This window comes from Melospiza melodia, chromosome 23, assembly GCF_035770615.1.
Source record: "Melospiza melodia melodia isolate bMelMel2 chromosome 23, bMelMel2.pri, whole genome shotgun sequence".
NCBI lineage: Eukaryota > Metazoa > Chordata > Aves > Passeriformes > Passerellidae > Melospiza > Melospiza melodia.
In genome coordinates this window covers 9,605,185-9,628,999 of record NC_086216.1, presented here as the reverse complement: position 1 = coordinate 9,628,999, position 23,815 = coordinate 9,605,185, and the positions used below count along the sequence as shown (strand labels likewise).

Below are 23,815 nucleotides of genomic sequence, written 5' to 3'. Positions count from 1 at the left end.
GGTTCTTCCGTGTTGGTGGTTTTCAGGAGGGGCTTCTGAGGGTGAAGAGCTCCTAAAAATTTGGGGAGTAGGGAATCATTCCTCCTCCCAGCTCTGCACCAGGTCCTTGCAGGTCAGATTCCCTCCTCAGAATTCCCAGGATTCACCAAAATCCACCAGAAAGGAGTTTGGAGGTGGCCTGGAGGAGTTCGGGTTCTTCCGTGTTGGTGGTTTTCAGGAGGGGATTCTGAGGGTGAAGAGCTCCTTAAAAATCAGGGATTTGTTCCTGGGAGCAGGAAACTGTTCCTGGATCCTCCTAGATTTGCTCCAGGTCCTTGCAGGTCAGATTCCCTCCTCAGAGCTGCCAGTTTCACCAAAACCCACCAGAAAGGAGTTTGGAGATGGCCTGGAGGAGTTCGGGTTCTTCCATGTTGGTGGTTTTCAGTGGGGGATTCTGAGGGTGAAGAGCTCCTTAAAAATCAGGGATTTGTTCCTGGATGCTCACAGCTCTGCACCAGGTTCTTGGGGTTCAGATTCCCTCCTCAGAGTTGCCAGGATTCCCAAAATCCACCAGAAAGGAGTTTGGAGGTGGCCTGGAGGAGTTCGGGTTCTTCCGTGTTGGTGTTTTTCGGGAGGGGATTCTGAGGGGAAACAGCTCCTTAAAAGTCAGGGATTGTTCCTGGGAGCAGGAAACTGTTCCTTGATCCTCCTAGATTTGCTCCTGGTCCTTGCAGGTCAGATTCCCTCCTCAGGATTCCCAGGATCCACCAGAAAGGAGTTTGGAGATGGCCTGAAGGAGTTCGGGTTCTTCCGTGTTGGTGGTTTTCAGTGGGGGATTCTGAGGGTGAAGAGCTCCTAAAAAATTTGGGGAGCAGGGAATAATTCCTCCTCCCAGCTCTGCACCAGGTCTTGCAGGTCAGATTCCCTCCTCAGAATTCCCAGGATTCACCAAAATCCACAGAAAGGAGTTTGGAGGTGGCCTGAAGGAGTTCGGGTTCTTCCGTGTTGGTGGTTTTCAGTGGGGGATTCTGAGGGTGAAGAGTTCCTTAAAAATCAGAGATTTGTTCCTGGAGCAGGAAACTGTTCCTGGATCCTCCTAGATTTGCTCCAGGTCCTTGCAGGTCAGATTCCCTCCTCAGAGCTGCCAGTTTCACCAAAACCCACCAGAAAGGAGTTTGGAGGTGGCCTGAAGGAGTTCGGGTTCTTCCATGTTGGTGGTTTTCAGTGGGGGATTCTGAGGGTGAAGAGCTCCTTAAAATCAGGGATTTGTTCCTGGATGCTCACAGCTCTGCACCAGGTTCCTGCCGGTCAGATTCCCTCCTCAGAATTCCCAGGATTCACCAAAATCCACCAGAAAGGAGTTTGGAGGTGGCCTGAAGGAGTTCGGGTTCTTCATGTTGGTGGTTTTCAGGAGGGGATTCTGAGGGTGAAGAGCTCCTTAAAAGTCAGGGAATTGTTCCTGGATGCTCACAGCTCTGCACCAGGTTCTTGGGGTCAGATTCCCTCCTCAGAGTTGCCAGGATTCCTCAAAATCCACCAGAAAGGAGTTTGGAGGTGGCCTGGAGGAGTTCGGGTTCTTCCATGTTGGTGTTTTCGGGAGGGGATTCTGAGGGGAAACAGCTCCTTAAAAGTCAGGGATTTGTTCCTGGGAGTAGGAAACTGTTCCTTGATCCTCCTAGATTTGCTCCAGGTCCTTGCAGGTCAGATTCCCTCCTCAGGATTCCCAGGATCCACCAGAAAGGAGTTTGGAGATGGCCTGAAGGAGTTCGGGTTCTTCCATGTTGCTGGTTTTCAGGAGGGGATTCTGAGGGTGAAGAGCTCCTTAAAAGTCAGGGAATTTTTCCTGGATGCTCACAGCTCTGCACCAGGTTCTTGGGGTTCAGATTCCTCCTCAGAGGTCCCAGGATCCACCAAAATCCACCAAAAAGGAGTTTGGAGGTGGCCTGGAGGAGTTCGGGTTCTTCCATGTTGGTGGTTTCAGGAGGGGCTTCTGAGGGTGAAGAGCTCCTTAAAAATTTGGGGAGTAGGGAATCATTCCTCCTCCCAGCTCTGCACCAGGTCCTTGCAGGTCAGATTCCCTCCTCAGAATTCCCAGGATTCACCAAAATCCACCAGAAAGGAGTTTGGAGGTGGCCTGGAGGAGTTCGGGTTCTTCCGTGTTGGTGGTTTTCAGGAGGGGATTCTGAGGGTGAAGAGTTCCTTAAAATCAGAGATTTGTTCCTGGCAGCAGGAAACTGTTCCTGGATCCTCTAGATTTGCTCCAGGTCCTTGCAGGTCAGATTCCCTCCTCAGAGCTGCCAGTTTCACCAAAACCCACCAGAAAGGAGTTTGGAGGTGGCCTGGAGGAGTTCGGGTTCTTCCATGTTGCTGGTTTTCAGGAGGGGATTCTGAGGGTGAAGAGCTCCTTAAAAATCAGGGAATTGTTCCTGGATGCTCACAGCTCTGCACCAGGTTCTTGGGGTTCAGATTCCCTCCTCAGAATTCCCAGGATTCCCCAAAACCCACCAGAAGGAGTTTGGAGGTGGCCTGGAGGAGTTCGGGTTCTTCCGTGTTGGTGTTTTTCAGGAGGGGATTCTGAGGGTGAAGAGCTCCTTAAAATTCAGGGATTTGTTCCTGGGAGCAGGAAACTGTTCCCGGATCCTCTTAGATTTGCTCCAGGTCCTTGCAGCTCAGATTCCCTCCTCAGAATTCCCAGGATCCACCAGAAAGGAGTTTGGAGATGGCCTGAAGGAGTTCGGATTCTTCCGTGTTGGTGGTTTTCAGTGGGGGATTCTGAGGGTGAAGAGCTCCTTAAAAATCAGGGAATTGTTCCTGGATGCTCACAGCTCTGCACCATGTTCTTGGGGTTCAGATTCCCTCCTCAGAGGTCCCAGGATCCATCAAAATCCACCAGAAAGGAGTTTGGAGGTGGCCTGGAGGAGTTTGGGTTCTTCCATGTTGGTGGTTTTCAGTGGGGATTCTGAGGGTGAAGAGCTCCTTAAAAATCAGGGATTTGTTCCTGGATGCTCACAGCTCTGCACCAGGTTCCTGCCGGTCAGATTCCCTCCTCAGAATTCCCAGTTTCACCAAAATCCACCAGAAAGGAGTTTGGAGGTGGCCTGGAGGAGTTCGGGTTCTTCCATGTTGGTGGTTTTCAGGAGGGGTTTCTGAGGGTGAAGAGCTCCTTAAAAGTCAGGGAATTGTTCCTGGATGCTCACAGCTCTGCACCAGGTTCCTGCAGCTCAGATTCCCTCCTCAGAATTCCCAGTTTCACCAAAATTTGGGAGTTTGCAGATGGCCTGAAGGAATTGGGGCTTTTCCATGTTGGTGGTTTTCAGTAGGGGCTTCCGAGGGTGAAGAGCTCCTTAAAAATTCAGGAAACAGGGATTTGTTCCTGGATGCTCCCACCTTAGGATCCATCTTTTCCACCCTCAAATCCACCCTATGGATGAGTAGAAAATGAAGAAATTTTTTGCTTTGTTGTTCCCTTTCCATCCATGGAAATCCCATTTAATGTTTGGCTCCTTAAAAATTCGGGGAGCAGGGAATTGTTTCAGGGAGCAGGGATTTGTTTCTGGGTGCTCCAAACTTTAGGATCCGTTTTTTCCACCTCATGGATGGGTAGAAAATCAAGGAATATTTTCTTTGTTTTCTTTCCTATCCATGGAAATCACATTTCATCTTAAAAATTCAGGGAGCAGGGATTTGTTTCTGGGTGCTCCAACCTTTAGGATCCATCTTTTCCACCTCATGAATATTCCTGATATTTCTTTCAACTTCCTGCATTCATTGACTCAGATCAATCTGCCAAAATCTCCTTTATTTTATTTTATTTTTTAATAAGGATTAAGCTTTTGTAGCCAAGAATTTTTCCAAGGAAAAAGCAACAAAAAAAGGGAATTTTTCCAAAAAAAAAAAAGCTGTGCCTTTGCCTCCCCAGGACAGTGTAGAGCACTGCATCATAGGAGTGACAATCCTGTCCCAACTAACGAATGAAATTAATCAAGTAAGTGCTACAGCCTTCCTCAGTGAAGTAAGTGTCCAATTTTCTCATTCATATTGTTGTGTCCTGCCTTTTCTGGGTTTTTATTTTGGGAATTTTGCTGTCTGGGAGGTGTTTCAGGGGGAATTTCTGTGTTTGTTGGGTATTTGTTGTTGGTGGTGTTGTTGTTGTTTTTCACTCCCTCTTTGTGGTGAGATGCTGAGAGCTCCTGTCTGGAGGGATTGTTTTGTTTCATTGGCATCTTCCATCTTTTCCCATGTTTTGGTGTGGTTTTCTGGCATGAGAAGGGGGAAAAAAACCAAGAAAAAAGAATGATTTAGTGAGGATATGTGTGAGAACTTTCTGTTGTCAGCCTCTCATATTTACCAGGGAGAAAAACCCAAAATTACCGAATTGTCCCCATTTTTAAACAAAGCCTTTCATCCAGGATGAAAGTCTGAATGAATTTTTGGGATAAAATTCCCACAAATCCTGCTGAATTCTCACATTGTGGCCCTTTCACAGTCCCTGAGGCCTGGCCCAACTTTTCCAGAGGATTTAAAATCCCTCCCAGGCTGTGCTCTGGAAATTCCCTCTGGAATTTGTCTGGAATTCCTCTGGAAACTGGAATAAGCACCTTTACCTTCTGCTATCCCAATTTCTGTGGTTTTTTTCTGTCTTTTTTCCATGGTTTTTCCATGGTTTTCCCTCATGTAGGCATAATGTGATGGAGTCCTGAGGGTCATAATGAGAAGAAAAGTCTCTGATTTTCTGACCCTCCTTCTAGACCAAGGAGAAATAACCCCAAATTTTCCAACTCTGCCATTTTTAAAGCATTGTTTTCATCTAGGATGAAATTCTGAATGAATTTCTGGGATAAAATCCCCAGAAATCCTTCAGGATTCTCAGATTGTATCCTTTTCCAGGCCCTGAGGCCCTGCCAGGCCCAATCCTGGCCCAGCTTTTCCACAGGATTTAAAACCTCCCCCAGGCTGTGCTCTGGAATTCCCTCTGGAATTGCTGCTGGAAACTGGAATAAGCACCTTTACCTGGTGCTTTCCCAATTTCTGTGGGTTTTCCATGGTTTTTTCATGTTTTTTTTAATGGTTTTCCCTCAGGTGTGCAGATTGTGTTACAGTCCTGAGGGTCACAATGAGTGCAAAAGTCTGTGATTTTCTGCCCCTCCTTCTAGACCAGGGAGAAAAAACTCAAAATTTCCAACTGTCCCAATTTTCAAACCATATCTTTCATCCAGGATGAAACTCTGAATGATTTCTGGGATAAAATTCCCAGAAATCCTTCAGGATTCTCAGATTGTGTTCTTTTCCAGGCCCAATCCTGGCCCAGCTTTTCCAGAGGATTTAAAATCCCTCCAGGGTGTGCTCTGGAATTCCCTCTGGAATTGCTGCTGGAAACTGGAATAAGCACCTTTACCTGCTGCTATCCCAATTTCCATGGGTTTTTTTGTCTTTTTTCCATGGTTTTTCCATGGTTTTCCCTCAGGCATGCAGTTTTAGCTGGAGTCCTGAGGGTCACAATGAGTGCAAAAGTCTCTGATTTTGTGCCCCTCCTTCTAGACTAGCAAGAAAAAAACCAAAATTATCTAACTGTCGCCATTTTTAAACAAAGCCTCTCAACATGATGAAACTCTGAATTAATTTCTGGGATAAAATTCCCAGAAATCCTTCAGGATTCTCACATTGTGTCCCTTTCCCAGATCCTTTTCCTGGCCAGGCCCAGTGCTGACCCAGCTTTTCCAGAGGATTTGAAATTCCTCCAGAGCTGTGCTCTGGAATTCCCTCTGGAATTGCAGCTGGAAACTGGGATGAGCACCTTTACCTGCTGCTATCCCAGTTTCTGTGGCTTTTCCATGTTTTTTTCATGTTTTTTTTTCATGGTTTTCCCTCAGGCATGCAGATTGTGTTGCAGTCCTGAGGGTCACAATGAGTGGAAAAGTCTCTGATTTTCTGACCCTCCTCCTACACCTTGGAGAAAACCCCAAAATTTTCCAACTGTGCCTGTTTTTAAAGCATTGTTTTCATCCAGGATGAAACTCTGAAGGAATTTCTGGGATAAAATCCCCAGAAATCCTTCAGGATCCTCCAAGCCATGTTCCTTTCCCAGCCCCTCAGGCCTGGCCAGCCCCAATCCTGGCCCAGCTTTTCCAGAGGATTTAAAATCCCTCCAGGGCTGTGCTCTGGAATTCCCTCTGAAATTCCCCTGGAAACTGGAATAAACACCTTTACCTGATGCTATCCCAATTTCCATGGGGTTTTTTTGTCTTTTTTCTGTGTTTTTTCCCATGGTTTTCCCTCAGACATGCAGATTTTGCTGCAGTCCTGAGGGTCACAAGTGGAAAAGTCTTTGTTTTTCCTTAAAAAAAAACAGCTGGAAAAAACAAATAGGTTTTTTTTTTGGTCTCATTAAGTAACTAACTTCAGATTTCCCTGGGATGCTGTTTAATCCAGAGAAATCGTGGAGGGATTTCAGAACTGGAAATGGAGAAGCCTGATTCATTGATTTAATCCAAGTTTACTGATTTAAGCCAAGTTCACCAGTTTAAGCACAGTTTAGTGATTTAAGCTGAATTCACTGTTTAAGCCAAATTTACTGTGATGGTGAAGAAGGAAATCCCATTTTCCCAAGGCCAAAAATAAAGGGAATTTTCCATCCCCACAAATGGCTTGAAATAGGAATTAAATAATATTCATTTACCTAAACTCCCTGAAATCCCAATAGTCTGAGCTGAGGAATAACTTGGGTATTAAAACACCTGAAAAATTTAGGATCTGTTGGAGCTTTTCTTTCTACAATATAAAAGATGGGAGTGTTGGGGTCCTCCATGGAATTGTTGGGAAAATTCAGGTCTAAAATCCAACATTGGAGCTGTCCTGGTTCCTCAAATACTGGAGGAGAGGTTTGGAAATTGAAATTTAATTTTATCATAAATTTCAATTTCATTTGTTATTTCAGTTTTTAATTGAAAATTCAACTATATTTATGTAATTTAATTTAGTTTAAACAGTGAAATATAAACATTTCTGCAGGAATTCTGCATCCCACCAGGATAACCCAATGCCCATCCGAGGCAGGTGCAATTTGACTGGGAATGGTCACAAAAAATGGGAATTTTGCCTAATTTTTCCGCTTTTCATGGGAAAAAAAACCCTGAGTTTTGCTGGAATTCTGGGCTCCACTGTCAGATCCAGGAATTTATCCCATAAAACAGCGAAGTCCAACCTGGATAACTCCTTCCAGTTCCCTTTTCTATCTGGAATTTTAATTCCTGCTGTTTCTTCTTTTCTGCCCAGCAGCTCCAGGAGGGATTGAACCCTTTGGAGTTCCTATTCCTAAAATTCAAAATAAATCCCATTTTTGCTGCTGTTTTGGGCAAAGACTGAAGGAATTGGGAATAAACCCAACCCAGCTTTGTGACAGAAATGTGGATTTTTTTCCATGGAAAAGCTGGGGAATTGCATCCCACTGGTTCTGGGAGGGAAATCACCTCTTCCTCCTGGAATTCCTTATATTTGGTATTTTCCCTCATTTTTCCCCTTTTCACAAGGAAGAAAAATCTGAGTTTTGCTATTTCCCAGCTCTGGTCTCCAGTGGCTGATCCAGGACTGGTATTTATCCCATAAAACAGCAAAGTCCAAGCTGGAAAACCTGGATAATTTTAATTGCTGTTCTTCATCCCTGTGTACCCAGCAGCTCCAGGAGGGATTGAACCCTTTGGAGCTGGGAATTCCCATTCCTAAAATCCAGATAAAACCAAATTTTACTGCTGTTTCGGGCAAAGATTGAAGGAATTGGGAATAAACCCAGCCCAGCTTTGTGACAGAAATGTGGATTTTTTTCCATGGAAAAGCTGGGGAATTGCGTCCCACTGGTTCTGGGGAGGGAAATCACCTCTTCCTTCTGGAATTCCTTATATTTGATATTTTCCCTCATTTTTCCCCTTTTCATGAGGAAAAAAAAATCTGAGTTTTGCTATTTCCCAGCTCTGGTCTCCAGTGGCTGATCCAGGACTGGTATTTATCCCATAAAACAGCAAAGTCCAAGCTGGAAAACCTGGATAATTTTAATTGCTGTTCTTCATCCCTGTGTACCCAGCAGCTCCAGGAGGGATTGAACCCTTTGGAACTGGGAATTCCCATTCCTAAAATCCCAAATAAAACCAAATTTTGGGCAAAGATTGAAGGAATTGGGAATAAACCCAGCCCAGCTTTGTGACAGAAATGTGGATTTTTCCATGGAAAAGCTGGGGAATTATATCCCACTGGTTCTGGGGAGGGAAATCTGGATTTCCTGGGATTCCTGCTGGATTTCCTGGGATTCCTGCTGGATTTCCTGGGATTCCTGCTGCTTTTCCTGGGATTCCTGCTGCTTTTCCTGCTTTTCCTGGTGTGACCCCAGCAGCTCTGAGCCCAATTTCTCTCCCCTGCAGGCGGACACCACCCACCCCCTGACCAAGCACAGGAAAATCGCCTCTTCCTTCCGAGATTCCTCTTTATTTGATATTTTCACCCTGTCCTGCAGTTTACTGAAACAGGTAAGGAAAGTTTGGGAAGGTTTTTTTTTTTTGGGGGAAGTGGAATGTTGGGATGAAATTCCTTCCTCAAAAAATCCGGTTTTGGGTTGTTCTTCAAGGAAAAAAATGGATTAATTAAGGAAGTTTTATTTGTGAAGAAATCTATATTAATAAATGGGTTTTATTTAAATTATTAATATTTAATAGACTTTATTTAAATAGGAAATATTAAATATTTTAAATATTAATTTTTTAATTAAATAATAAGTAGAAAATAGAGAAATCAAACTCTTCTCTACAATTCCAGCTGCAAATAATTCCCTGGATCCTGAGCCTGGGGTTAAGGTTCCCTGTTGTTTCTCAAGGAAAAAATGGATTAAATAAGGAAGTTCTTCCTAAAGAAATTGATATTAATAAATCGATTTTTTAAAAATAATACATATTAAATAGATTTTATTTATACATATACATATTTACATGTTATGTATATTTACATAATATACATGCATATAATATATATTTATATATACATAGGTATATATACATATGTGTATAATATTACATACATTATATATATTTATATATAATATATATTTATATAAAATATTTTTATTTTTATTTAGGTAAATATATTTCTAGGTAATGCACAGAAAATAAGCCCAGAAATCAAAACCTTCTCTACAATTCCAGCTGCAAATAAATCCCTGGATCCTGAGCCTGGGGTTAAAATTCCCTGGCTTAAAGCATCAGGAAAAAAGGAGAATTTGGGTTTCTATTTTAAATATCTTTGACAAATAAATCCTTGTCCCAGTTTTATCCCAGTTTTCCTCATTTCTTTGGGAGGGGAGCACAGGATTCCTGTCAGACAGAAAAGAATTCCATGATCTCCTGGATCCCTCAATCCTCATCCCTGTGTAGTTCAGGGAGGAACATGGGAATGCTGCCTGTTATCCCTGATATGGAAAAACTCTGGGATTTCATTTATGCCAGAATATATTTATTTATTTTTATGTCTTTTATTTATGCCTCGCTACCTATAAAACCACCCCTGCTGCTCGTCCCACAAATAAAATCCTGCCTAAATTCAGCTGCTGCTTGAATTTTTTTATATTTTTTTTCCTTTTTCTCTGCCTTAATTCCACGTTTTCCTCAGGCTTCTGGGAAGAACCTGAACCTGAACGATGAGAGCCAGCACGGGCTGCTGATGCAGCTCCTCAAGCTCACCCACAACTGCCTGAACTTCGACTTCATCGGCACCTCCACGGACGAGTCCTCGGATGATCTTTGCACTGTGCAGATCCCAACCAGTTGGAGATCAGGTGATCCCACCTGGAAAATGCTCCCAGCCTTTGGGTTTTTATAAATAAACCCAACTTTGCCAAGCCAGGGGTTGAACTCAGCCCTAAACCCCACCTGATTGATTCCTAGGGGATTTTATGTTGCGTTTAAAACCTCTTTTCTCTTCAGTCTTTCACCTCTTGTTCCAAAAACCAGGAAAAATGGATCTAAAAAGAAAAATAGGGAATAACTTGAATAACTTGGCACCTTTTTACCACATCCTGCTGTTCCCAGCAGGCATTTGACAGGCACAGATTGTGTTCTTAAAATACTTCCCTGTCATTTTCTCCCAGTTCCAAGTGCCTGTGGGTGACTCAATTTCTAGGAAAAGCATTTAGCCTTAAAAATACAAAATCCTGGGAGAATTTTTCTTGGGGTTGTGGTGCTTTGGTGTGACAAATCCATGTGCCACGGGTGGTAAAATAAGGATTAGACCTGTGGGAAGCTGTAAATGGAGGTAAAATCCTCTTTTCTCTTGCAGCATTCTTGGATTCTTCGACCCTTCAGTTGTTTTTTGATCTTTATCATTCCATCCCTCCTTCATTTTCTCCTCTGGTAAGTCCAGGGTTAATTTTCCTTTATTTTAGGATTCCTCTGGGAGATTCCCTGGGGATTCAGATACCCCAGGTTGTGCTGAGGCGTCCAAATGCTGCTGAGAGTTTTGAAGCATCTCCAAGGTTGGATTTTCCCTAAAACCACTTTTTTTTGCTGGAATTCCAACCTCCTTTCTCCTCACACAGCTTGGAATCTCCTGTTTGCTCATCCCCTTGAGGGAGCAACTCCTGTTATTCCCAAACAAAGTCCTAAAACCACAACAGGAATAAGGGAGCAAACCTGGGATTCCAGGTTTGGAATTTCTCCTTCCACCCTTCCAAACGAGGCCATGTCCATTGGGATGAAGACACAACTGAGCTAAAAGTTGGAAAATTTTTATTCTGGAAAAATAAAAAGTTGAATTATTTCTTCTGGAAAAAGTTGAATTATTTCTTCTAGAAAAATAAAAAGTTGATTGTTTCTTCTGGAAAAATAATTTTAAAAGGCCTTTCAGGCATTTATCTGATAAATATTTCCCATACTTAAAGCTCAGTGAAAACAAGGCTGAGAGGGAAGGGCCTTCAGAAAGAATTTTTCCAAGGAGACTACACTTATTCTGGTGGAGAGTTAATGGCTAATTCTGAATTTCAAGCCTTAAAAGGAGAGGTTTGAGGTGTGAGAATCAAATCTCAGGAGAGGTTTGAGGTGTGAGAATCCTTTTTTTGAATGGAAATCTGAAATTATTCCATTGGAATCTCCATCCCTGGAGATGTCCAGGGAAAACCTGGACTCAAAGCTCTGGGCTGGGTGCCAAGGTGGGGATCAAAGGTTGGATTCTCACCTTGGAGGGCTTTTCCAACCTCAGGAATTCCATAATTCTGTGATTTTTGGGATGGAGCTGTTGCTTTGGGCGCTGCGATTTCTGAGGAGACAGAATTGTTTGGTCCCTAAAGGAGCACCGAACCTCAATCCCTGCTCATGTCATGAGGGGAAAATTTCTTCATTTCCTTGTTTTCACCCCTGTTTTTGTGCTTATTCCTGTTTTTCTGTGTCCTGGCAGGTTTTATCCTGCTTGGTGCAGATCGCCTCCGTGCGCCGCTCCCTCTTCAACAACGCCGAGAGGGCAAAGTTCTTATCTCACCTGGTGGATGGAGTGAAACGGATACTGGAAAACCCCCAGGTGAGTATTCCAGGGGAAAACTGAGTCTGTGCATCCTCTCCAGCACGTTTCATCCCAAAAATAGCATTTTCATGAATTTCATGGAAAAAATTTCTTGGAAAAAATCCTTTTTCACGTCCCACTTGGCGAAGTGCAGTGTTGTCCTGCTCTTCCCTTCTCCTGCCATTCCACCACCAAGGAAGGTTCATGGTGGACATAAGAACAATTTCTCCATTGGAAGGGTATTTAAGGACTGGAAGCATCCCTGGAAATGCCCAAAAACCAGGAAATGTGCCAATTGCTGACTTGGTTTAATGGGCAGAGTGAGTTTTGCTGGGAGCTTGGACTTGTTCTCTGATTTCATGATGATCTGAGTCTCTGGCAGGGGACAGCAGAGCTGCTCCTGTAGGAGCAATTTCTCAGTTGGAAGAGTATTTGAGGACTGGAAGTATCCCTGGAAGTGCCTAAAAACCAGGAAAATTGGCAATTGAGGACTGGGCAGAGTGGGATTTGTTGAGAGCTTGGTTTTGTTGTTGCAGCTCTCTCTGATTCCATGATAATCTGAGTCTCTGGCAGGGGACAGCAGAGCTGCTCCTGTAGGAGCAATTCTCCATTGGAAGAGTGTTTAAGGACTGGAACCCTCCCAAAAAATAGGAAATGTGGCGATTGCTGACTGGGCAGAGTGGGATTTGTTGGGAGCTTGGACTTGTTCTCTGATTTCGTGATGCTCTGAGCCTCTGGCAGGGAACAGCAGAACTCATCCTGAAAGAACAGTGCTCCATTGGAAGGGTATTTAAGGACTGGAAGCATCCCTGGAAATGCCCAAAACCCAGGAAATGTGGCAATTGGTGACCTGGTTTAATGGGCAGAGTGGGATTTGTTAGGAGCTTGGGCTTGTTCCAGTCATGGAATTGGAGCTGTCTCCAATTCCATGATGATCTGAGTCTCTGGCAGGGGACAGCAGAACTCATCCTGTAAGAACAATTTCTCCATTGGAAGGGTATTTAAGGACTGGAAGCATCCCTGGAAGTGCCCAAAAAACAGGAAAATTGGCGATTGCTGAGTGGGATTTGTTGAGAGCTTGGTTTTGTTGTCGGAGCTATCTCTGATTCCATGATAATCTGAGTCTCTGGCAGGGGAATGCAAAACTCATCCTTTAAGAACAATTCTCCATTGGAAGGGTATTTAAGGACTGGAAGCATCCCTGGAAGTGCCCAAAAAACAGGAAAATTGGCAATTGCTGACTGGGCAGAGTGGGATTTGTTGAGAGCTTGGTTTTATTGTTGCAGCTCTCTCTGATTCCATGATAATCTGAGTCTCTGGCAGGGGACAGCAGAGCTGCTCCTGTAGGAACAGTTCTCCATTGGAAGTGTGTTTAAGGACTGGAAGTATCCCTGGAAGTGCCCAAAAACCAGGAAATGTGCCAATTGCTGACTGGGCAGGGCGGCATTTGTTGGGAGCTTGTTTTTGTTGTTGCAGCTCTCTCTGATTCCATGAGGGTCCATCCCAGCCTCTGGCAGGGGACAGCAGAGCGGCTCCTGAGTCCCCCTCCTCTTTTTGTCCCCTCAGAGTTTATCAGACCCCAACAATTACCACGAGTTCTGCCGGCTGCTGGCCCGGTTGAAAAGCAATTACCAACTGGGAGAACTGGTGAAGGTGGAGAACTACCCCGAGGTGATCCGGCTCATCGCCAACTTCACCGTCACCAGCCTGCAGGTACAGCCCTCCCCTGGCCCCTGCATTCCCTGGAAAACAGGGAATTTTTACAGAAATCCTGCCTGGATCATCCTCTGAAATCCTGAATGGAATCCATGTGGGAAGGCAGAGTTGTTGCCATGCCTCCAGAGGCTTTTCCATATCATAGCAGGGAATAAAAAAAAAAAAAACGTGTTAAATAAGGTTTATTTTTAGGATTCTGTCTCACTTCACTGTTGCAATGCACTCAGGGGGATTGGGAGGAATTGGAATATCATGGATGTTTCCACTGAGCTTTCCAGCTGTGTGTACAGCTCACAACCACGGGGGAAGGTTTAAAAAACAAATTCCTTTGTTTGTGGAATGGGAATTCCTGGGAAGCAGCTCAGGCTGTGCAGAGTGTGGGAGCTGGGGAAGGGCTGGGGTTCAGCTGCATGTCCTGGGAATTTGGGATTATCTCCCAGTGTTTCCTGAGTGCTGGGAACGACTGATCAATGTGTGCCCTGAAATTCCTGGTTCATTTGGCCAGTGCAAGGTGCAACAAGCTGAGCTTTAAACCACTTCCAACCTAAATTCTGTGGGAAAAACCTTAGTCAAACAACAAAAATCATAACTCCCTGCTTTGTTTTCCTTCCCTTTTTCCTCTGGAAAAACTGGGAATTTACTACCAACAGTGTGCTCTGAAATTCATCGTTAATTTAGCAAGTAGGCCAGTGCAAGGTGCAGCGAGCTGAGCTTTAAACCCCTTCCAACCCAAATTCTGTGGGAAAAACTCAAGTCAAACAATACAAATCATAACTCCCTGCTTTGTTTTCCTTCCATTTTCCCTCCAGAAGCACTGGGAATTTACTCCCAACAGTGTGCCCTGAAATTCCTGGGTTATTTGGCAACCAGGGCATTAAAGGCCAGTTGAAAGTGCAATAAGCTGAACTTGCAACCCAAATTCTGTGGGAAAAAATTAAATCAAACAGCACAAATCATATGTTCCTGGTTTGTTTTCCTTCCCTTTTCCCTCTGGAACCACTGGGAATTTATTCCTAACAATTTGCTCTGAAATTCCTGTCCTGGTTAAGTTAGCTACCAGGCCATTAAAGGCCAGTGGAAGTTGCAGCGAGCTGAGCATTAAACAACTTCCAGCTCAAATTCTGTGGGAAAAACTCAAGTCAAACAACAGAAATCATAACTCCCTGTTTTGTTGTCCTTCTTTTTTCCCCTCCAGAAGCACTGGGAATTAGCTCCCAGCAGTGTGATCTGAAGTTCCTAGTTAATTTGGTCAGCAGTTCAATGGAAAGTGCAGCAAACTGAGCGTTAAAAAGCTTCCAGGACAAATTCTGTGGGAAAAACCTGAGTCAAACAACACAAATTGAACTCCTTGCTTTGTTTTCCTTCTGTTTTCCTTGTGGAAGCACTGGGAATTTTCTCCCAGCAGTGTGCTCTGAAATTCCAGGCTAATTTGGCCACCGGGCCAATGGAAAGTGCAGCGAGCTGAGCATTAAACACCTTCCAGGACAAATTCTGTGGGGAAAAACTCGAGTCAAACAACACAAATCATAACTCCTTGCTTTGTTACAAATCATAACTCCTTGCTTTGTTTTCCTTCTCTTTTCCCTGTGGAAGCACTGGGAATTTGCCCCCAACAGTGTGCACTACCTGCTGAGCCTGTGGCAGCGCCTGGCCGCGTCCGTGCCCTACGTGAAGGCCACGGAGCCGCACATGCTGGAGACCTACACGCCCGAGGTGACCAAAGCCTACATCACCTCCCGCCTGGAATCCGTGCACATCATCCTCAGGTGAGGCCACCCCACACCTGGAGGCTTCTGCTGATGCTCCTGGGGCTGGGAGGGCTGGGAAGAGTGGCGGTGTTCCCCCTGGAGAGGACATGGCTGAGGTGGCCCTGCCCACGGCACGGGGCAGGATGGGCTGGGATTTAAGCTCTTTCCAACACAAATCACAACTCTCTGCTTTGCTTTCGTTCTCTTTTCCCTCTGGAAGCACTGGGAATTTGCTCCCAACAGTGCCCTGAAATTCCTGGTTAATTTGGCAGTCTGGCCAGTGGAAGGTGCAGCGGGGCTTTAAACACTTCCAGCCCAGATTCTGTGGGAAAAACTTAAACTACACAAATTATAACTCCCTGCTTTGTTTTCCTTCTTTTTTCTTTCTGGAAGCACTGGGAATTTCCTACCAATAGTGTGCCCTGAAATTCCTGGTTCATTTGGCAACCAGGCCATTAAAGATGTCCAGTGGAAGGTGCTTGAAACCTCTTCCAGCCCAAATTCTCTGGGGAAAACTTGAGTCAAACAACAGAAATCACAACTCCCTGCTTTGTTTTCCTTCTCTTTTCCCTCTGGAAGCACGGGGAATTTGCTCCCAACAATGTGCTCTGAAATTCCTGGTTAATTTAGCACCCAGGCCATTAAAGGCAAGTGGAAGGTGGAAGGAACTGAGCTTTGAATCCTTCCAGCCCAAATTCTGTGGGAAAAACTTAAACAACACAAATCATAACTCCCTGCTTTGTTTTCCTTCTTTTTTCCCTCTGCAAGCACTGGGAATTAGCTCCCAACAGTGCCCTGAAATTCCTGGGTAATTTGGCAACCAGGCCAGTGCAAGGTGCAGCTGGGCTTTAAACCCTTGCAGCCCAAATTCTGTGGGAAAAACTCAAGTCAAACAACACAAATCACACTCCCTGCTTTGTTTTCATTCTCTTTTCCCCTGTGGAAGCACTGGGAATTTGCTCCCAACAATGTGCTCTGAAATTCCTGATTAATTTAGCACCCAGGCCATTAAAGGTCGGTGGAAGGAACTGAGCTTTAAAACTTTCCAGTCCAAATTCTGTGGCAAAAAACTTAAATCCAACAACACAAATTGTAACTCCCTACTTTGTTTTCATTCTTTTTTTCCTTCTGGAAGCACTGGGAATTTACTCACAACAACATGCTCTGAAATTCCTGGTTAATTTGGCAAGCAGGCCTTTAAAGATGTTGTCCAATGGAAGATGCTTGAAACCTTTTCCTTTCCAAATTCTGAGGGAAAGCCTTTAATCAAACAACACAAACTGTAACTCCCTGCTTTGTTTTCCTTCTGTTTTCTCTCTGGAAGCACTGGGAATTTGCTCCAAACAGTATTCCCTGAAATTTCTGATTAATTTGGCAGCTCCGCTGTTCAAGGCAAGTGGAAGATAAAACGAACTGATCTTTAAATCCTTCCAGTCCAAATTCTGTGGGAAAATCTTGAATCAAACAACAAAAAATGTAACTCTCTGCTTTGATTTCATTCTTTTTTTCCTTCTGGAAGCATTGGGAATGCACTAAGAAATTCCTGGTTAATTTGGCAAGCAGACCATTAAAGATGTTGTCCAATGGAAAGTGCTTGAAACCCCTTGCCACCCAAATTCTGTGGGAAAAACTTGAGTCAAACAACACAAATCACAACTCCCTGCATTGTTTTCCTTCTCTTTGGAAGCACTGGGAATTTGCTCCCAACATTTGGCAAGCAGGCCACTAAAGACGTTGTCCAATGGAAGGTGCTTGAAACCTTTTCCCACCCAAATCCTGTGGGGAAAACCAAACCATTCCACGGTTGTGTGAATTCCAACCCGCATCTCCTGTCAGTGAAACCAGGGATCTGCTGCTCCTGGGAGTTCCCTGCCCCATTTTCCACGTGCTTTCTGCAGGGATGGCCTGGAGGACCCTCTGGAGGACACGGGGCTGGTGCAGCAGCAGCTGGACCAGCTGTCCACCATCGGGCGCTGCGAGTACGAGAAGACGTGCGCGCTGCTGGTGCAGCTCTTCGACCAGGCCGCCCAGTCCTACCAGGAGCTGCTGCAGAGCGCCAGCGCCAGCCCCATGGACCTGGCCGTGCAGGAAGGTCAGCCTGGACAGGGAATGGGGGCTCCTTCCCAAGGGAACTGGCCTGGGAAATCCCTGCAGAGGAGAGGCATCCCTCTGTGCCTCCCTCCCTATGGTGTGGTTGCTCCTTGAGCAGGGTTTCCTATCCAGTGCTGCCCATCCCATCCCACCCCACAGATCTGTATCCCATCCCATCAATCCCAATCCTATCATAAATCCCATCCCATGGATCCAAATCTCATCCAATGGATCCCATCCCACGGATCCCAATGCCATCCCAAATCCCATCCCATGGATCCCAATCCCATCGCAAATCCCGTCCCATGGATCCCAAATCCTGTGGATCCCATCCCATCAGTGGCACCACCAGCCCCATGGACCTGGCCGTGCAGGAAGGTCAGCCTGGACAGGGAATGGGGGCTCCTTCCCAAGGGAACTGGCCTGGGAAATCTCTGCAGAGTGGGGAGGGATGGCGTGGTTGCTCCTTGGGAGGGGTTCCCTATTCAGTGTTGCCCATCCCATCTCGTCCCATGCATTTCAATCCCATCCCATCCATCCCAATCCTGTCATAAATCCCATCCCATGGATCCAGATCCTATCTAATGAATTCTATGGATTCCATCTCACGGATCCTGATCCCATCCCATGGATCTCCACCGCAAATCCCATCCCATGGATCCCAATCCCATCGCAAATCCTGTCCCATGGATCCCAAATCCTGTGGATCCCATCCCATCAGGGGCACCACCAGCCCCACGGACCTGGCCGTGCAGGAAGGTCAGCCTGGACTGGGAATGGGGGCTCCTTCCCAGAGGAACTGGCCTGGGAAATCCCTGCAGAGGAGAGGCATCCCTCTGTGCATCCCTCCCTATGGTGTAGTTGCTCCTTGGGAGGGGTTCTCCATCCAGTGCTGCCCATCCCATCCCACCCCACAGATCCGGGACTTTTCCAAGGGAAAAAACAGATTTATTTGGGAAAAAATGGATTTATTTGTGATTTCTTTTGCCGTGGGGTGGCCGCTGTGGGTGCCCTGGGTGGGTGGCACCCCTGACAGTGTCCCCAGGGCAGAATGAGGTTCCTCACCCTATGACCACTACAACCATGACTTTTCTGAGGGAAAAAATGGATTTATTTTGGGAAAAATGGATTTATTTGGGATTTCTTTTGCCATGGGGTGGCCGCTATGTGTGCCCAGGGCGGGTGGCACCCCTGACAGTGTCCCCTGGTGTCCTCAGGGCAGAATGAGGTTCCTCACCCTAAGGCCACTAAAACCAGGACTTTCTCAAGGGGAAAAAATGGATTTATTTTGGGAAAAATGGATTTATTTGTGATTTCTTTTGCCGTGGGGTGGCCGCTGTGGGTGCCCTGGGTGGGTGGCACCCCTGACAGTGTCCCCAGGGCAGAATGAGGTCCCTCACCTTGCAGCCACTAAAACTGTGATTTCCCCAAGGGGAAAAACAGATTTATTTGGGGGAAAATGGATTTATTTGGGTTTTTTTTTTTTGCCATGGGGTGGCCACTGTGTGTGCCCAGGGCAGGTGGCACCCCTGGCAGTGTCCCCAGGGCAGAATGAGGTTCCTCATCCTGTGGCCACTACAACCGTGACTTTTCTGAGGGAAAAACAGATTTATTTAGGGGAAAGTGGATTTATTTGTGATTTCTTTTGCCGTGGGGTGGCCGCTGTGGGTGCCCTGGGCGGGTGCCACCCCTGGCAGTGTCCCCTGGTGTCCCCAGGGCAGAATGACGTTCCTTACCCTATGACCACTACAACCGTGACTTTTCTGAGGGAAAAAGTAGATTTATTTTGGGAAAAATGAATTTATTTGGGATTTCTTTTGCCGTGGGGTGGCCGCTATGTGTGCCCAGGGCGGGTGGCACCCCTGACAGTGTCCCCTGTGTGTCCCCAGGGCGGCTGACGTGGCTGGTGTACATCATCGGTGCCGTCATCGGCGGCCGCGTCTCCTTCGCCAGCACGGACGAGCAGGACGCCATGGACGGAGAGCTGGTCTGCAGGTAGGGAGCTGCAGGGGAATCCACTGGGATATTCCAGCGAAATCCATCCAGGAATTCCAGCAAAATCCACCTGGGAATTCCAGCAAAATCCATCCAGGAATTCCAGCAAAATCCACCTGGGAATTCCAGCAAAATCCATCCAGGAATTCCGGCAAAATCCACCCAGGATATTCCAGCAAAATCCCCTGAAATATTCGAGCAAAATCCACCTGGGAATTCTAGCAAAATCTACCCAGGATGTTCCAGATATTCCAGCAAAATCCATCCAGGATATCTCACAAAAATCCACCTGGGATATTCCAGGGAAATCCATCCAGGCATTCCAGCAAAATCCATCAGGATATTCCAGAAAAATCCACCCAGGAAATTCCAGATATTCCAGCAAAATCCACCCAGGATATTCCATTAAACCCACCCAGGGTATTCCATGAAATCCACCTGGGATATTCCAGATATTCCATTAAGTCCACCTAGGATATCCCAGAAAAATCACCTGAGATATTCCAGCAAAATCTACCTGGGATATTCCAGCCAAACCCACCCAGGATATTCCAGAAAAATCTACCTGGGATATCCCAACAAAATCCACTCAGGATATCCCGGAAAAATCCACCCAGGAATTCCAGCAAAATCCACCTGGGATATTCCATTAAACCCACCCAGGATATTCCAGCAAAATCCATCTGGGAATTCCAGCAAAATCCATCCAGGATATCCCAGCAAAATCCACCCAGGATATTCCAGCAAAATCCATCCATCATAGTCCGCCTGGGAATTCCAGGAAAACCCACCCAGGATATTCCATCAAATCCCACTCCCAGAAAGCTGGGAGAGCATTATTCCCATTTTTCCAGCTCTGATTCCAGTGGGAAATCCAACGGGAAAGGGATGGAGGGGGCTGGGTGCTGCTGCTGATTCCCAGTGGGAATATTGGACTTGGAAATGTTGGGAGTTATTGGAAATATCAGGCTTGGAAATATTGAGAATTATTTGGAATATTTGGCTTGGAAGCACTGGGAGTTATTTGGACTATTCCCACTGGGAATAATTATTGGGGAATATTGGCTTGGAAAGTTCAGATTTTATCATGGCATTAACGGGATTTTTGGGATTGAAATCCAGTGGAAATTGAGGTTTTAACAAAGAAAACCCTTTATTCCTCCTTGTCCCCTCTCCTCGTTCTCCCCTTTTTCCCCTTTTCCCTCTTTTTCTGCCCCTTTTTCCCCTTCACCTCTTTTCCCCTTTTCTCCCATTCTTCCCCCATTTCTTCCTCCATTTTTTCTTCCCCCCTTTTCCCTCCCTTTTCTCCCCTTTTGTCCCACTTTCCCCCCATTTCCTCCTTCTTTCCCTCCCATCTTTCCCCCATCTTTCTCTCCTTTTCTCCCACTTTTCCCCACATTTCTTTTCTTCTCCCATTTCTTTTCCCCCCTTCCCCCCATTTTTCTCCCACTTTCCTCCGTTTTCCTCTTTTTTCCCTCCTCTTTCCCCCTTGTCTTCCCCCCTTATTTCTTCCTCCCCCTTTTCTCCCACTTCCCCCCCATTTCTTTCCTCCTTTACCCCCGATTTCTTCCCCCCCTTTCCCCGCTTTTCTCCACCTTTTCTCCCACTTTCCCCTGTTTTCCTCTTCTTTCGCCCCTTTTCTCTCCCATTTTTCCCCCCTTTCCCCCATTTCCTTTTCCCTCTTTCCTTCCCCCTTTCCTTTTCTGCCTTTTCCCCTTTCCTTTCCCCCTTTCCTTTTCCCCCTTCCTTTCCCCCCTTTCCCCCTTCCTCCCTTTCCTTTTCCATTTTCCCTTTCTCCCACTCTTTCCCCTTTTCCTTCCTCCTTTCCTTTCCCACCTACTCTCCTACTTTTCCCTTTTCTTTTTCCCCCTTCCCCCCCTTTTCCTCTTTACCTTCCCCCTCTTTTCCCCCTTCCCTTTACTCTTTCCTTTCCCCCTTTTCTCCCTTTCCTTTCTCCCCCTCTCCTCTCCCCCTTTCTTTCCCCCTTTTCCCCTTTTCTCTCCCCCCTTTCCTTTCCCCCATTTCCCCCCTTTTCCCCCCCATTTTCCCCTTTCTTTCCCCCTTTTCCCCCTTTCCTTCTCCCCTTTTCCTTTCTCCCCTCTCCTTTCCCCCTTTTCTCTCCCCTCTTTCTTTCCCCCTTTTCCCCTTTTTCTCCCCATTTCCCCCCTTTCTTTCCCCCTTTTCCCCTTTTCTCTCCCCCCTTTCCTTTCCCCCATTTCCCCCCTTTTTCCCCCCCATTTCCCCCTTTCTTTCCCCCTTTTCCCCTTTCCTTTCCCCCTTTTCCCCCTTTCCTTCTCCCCCTTTCCCCCCTTTCCTTTCTCCCCTCTCCTTTCCCCCTTTCTTTCCCCCTTTTCTCTCCCCCCTTTCCTTTCCCCCTTTTCCCCCCTTTTCCCCCCCATTTCCCCCTTTCTTTTCCCCCTTTCCTTCTCCCCCTTTCCTTTCTCCCCTCTCCTTTCCCCCCTTTCTTTCCCCCTTTTCCCCTTTTCTCTCCCCCATTTCCCCCCTTTCCTTTCCCCCATTTCCCCCCTTTCCTTTCCCCATTTCCCCCCTTTTTCTCCCCCATTTCCCCCTTTTTCTCCCTCATTTCCCCCCTTTTTCTCCCCCATTTTCCCCTTCCTTTCCCCTTTTCCCCTCAGGGTGCTGCAGCTGATGAACCTGACCGACTCTCGCCTGGCGCAGGCGGGCAATGAGAAGCTGGAGCTGGCCATGCTCAGCTTCTTCGAGCAGTTCCGCAAGATCTACATCGGGGACCAGGTGCAGAAGTCTTCCAAGGTGGGCAGAATTCCCAAAAATTCCCCTTTTCCCCTTGAAAACCAGCCCTCAGTTGTTCCCTTCTCCTCATTTTGGCTGCAGTTCGCTCCTGTTTTCTGTCAGTTCTCAGCGTGTCTCCTCAAAATAAATCCCGTTTTTGGGATTTCTCCTCATTTGATCTGGAGTTAAATCCCACTTTCTGGGATTCTTCCTGGAATTAAATCCCATTCCTGGGATTTTTTCTAATTTTTCCTGGAATTAAATGTCATTTTCTGGGATTTCTCCTAGAATTAAATTCAATTTTCTGGGATTCTTCCAGGAATTAAATCCCGTTTTCTGGGATTTCTCTCAGAATTGAATCCCATTTTCTGTGATTTCTTCCTGGAATTAATCCCATTTCTATGATTTCTCCTCATTTTACCTGGAGTTAAACGTCATTTTCTGGGATTTCTCCCAGAATTAAATCCCATTTTCTGTGATTCTTCCAGGAATTAAATCCCATTTCTGGGATATCTCCTAATTTTAGCTGGAATTTAATAAAATTTTCTGTGATTTCTCCTGAAATTGAATCCCATTTTCTGTGATTCTTCCAGGAATTAAATCCCATTTCTGGGGTTTCTCCTCATTTTAGTTGGAGTTAAATCCCATTTTCTGGGATTTCTCCCAGAATTAAATCAGTTTTTCTATGATTTCTCCCAGAATTAAATCCCATTTATTATGATTGCTCTTAGAATTAAATCCCATTTCTATAATTTCTCCTCATTTTACCTGGAATTAAATCCTATTCCTGTGATTTCCTCATTCATTCCCAAATTTTTACTTTCCAAACACTGATCTGGGATCAAAATATTGGCAATTAGAGATGTGGATTTGGCTTTTCCCAATTTTTTTATTCCTGAGTTTCTCCCTGCTATTAAAATTACAATAAATCTGAATTTCCTTCATCCCAAGGGATTTGTAGCTGTGCTTTGGGGTATAAAATCCATTTTTTCCAATTAAAAAAAGGGAATGTTGCTCTGGGATTGGGATTTGTTCCTTCCTGGAGGAGAAATTGGATTGGGGTCAAATCCCTTCCCAGGGAGAATTCCAGAGAAATCCACTCAAATCCTGGCTGGGTTTGGAGGTGGAGCACAGTTAAATCCAATTTTTTTAAGGATTTTTCCTGGGAAAACCCAAATCCTCTTTCTTTCTGCCAAGCCATGCTGCTAGGACAAAAAAAGGGAAAAATCATGAAAAAATCAGGATTATGACAGATTCCATCAACCCAATGTGCAAACCCCACAACATCCCTTTTTCCAGAGATTAAAAATCAGATTTTTGGGGGAGAATTCCCAGTTTTCCTGGCAGTTTGGAATTCTTTTTCTCCATGTTTTTTTGGGGCAGCTGTACCAGAGGAGAAATTGGATTGGGGTCAAATCCCTTCCCAGGGAGAATTCCAGAGAAATCCACTCAAATCCTGGCTGGGTTTGGAGGTGCACCACATTTATATCCCAAATTTTTTAGGGGAATTTTCCTGGGAAAACCCAAATCCTCCTTTTTTAGTGTCAAGCCATGCTGCTAGGACAAAAAAAAATTAAAAATCATGAAAAAATCAGGATTATGACAGATTCCATCAACCCAATGTGCAAACCCCACAACATCCCTTTTTCCAGAGATTGAAAATCAGATTTTTGGGGGAGAATTCCCAGTTTTCCTGGCAGTTTGGAATTCTTTTTTCCATGTTTTTTTTTTGGGCAGCTGTACCGGAGGCTCTCTGAGGTGCTGGGGCTGAACGATGAGACCATGGTGCTGAGCGTGTTCATCGGGAAGATGTGAGTGGCCTGCAGGATTCCTGGAATTCTGGAATTCTGGAATTCCTCACCCCAAAATCCTGGGATTGCTGCTGCTCCTTGGGAGGGGGTTTAGGGAGCTCGGGGAGTTTAGGATGGGATTTTTCCAAATGCTACAAAAATTCCAGGTGTGGAATTCCCACAGGGCCTCAGAGGCCTGGAATCCCAGAGAAAATTCCA

At 45.6% G+C, this 23,815-nt stretch overlaps 1 protein-coding gene across 2 annotated transcripts in view; it reads left to right on the top strand.

The window, feature by feature from the left end:
• XPO7 (exportin 7) overlaps positions 1 to 23,815 on the top strand; it is a 62,762-nt gene that overhangs the window by 11,766 nt on the left and 27,181 nt on the right. The window contains exons 5-15 of one of the 2 annotated variants that reach the window (XM_063175402.1): positions 3,899 to 3,964; positions 8,388 to 8,492; positions 9,625 to 9,790; positions 10,291 to 10,364; positions 11,404 to 11,523; positions 13,072 to 13,218; positions 14,815 to 14,987; positions 16,868 to 17,061; positions 18,950 to 19,055; positions 21,692 to 21,827; positions 23,544 to 23,617. In XM_063175402.1, coding sequence (XP_063031472.1) covers positions 3,899 to 3,964; positions 8,388 to 8,492; positions 9,625 to 9,790; positions 10,291 to 10,364; positions 11,404 to 11,523; positions 13,072 to 13,218; positions 14,815 to 14,987; positions 16,868 to 17,061; positions 18,950 to 19,055; positions 21,692 to 21,827; positions 23,544 to 23,617 — 1,361 coding nt within the window. Of the gene's footprint in view, positions 1 to 3,898; positions 3,992 to 8,387; positions 8,493 to 9,624; positions 9,791 to 10,290; positions 10,365 to 11,403; positions 11,524 to 13,071; positions 13,219 to 14,814; positions 14,988 to 16,867; positions 17,062 to 18,949; positions 19,056 to 21,691; positions 21,828 to 23,543; positions 23,618 to 23,815 lie in introns of both variants that reach the window. The other variant, XM_063175401.1, reaches the window with a different exon arrangement.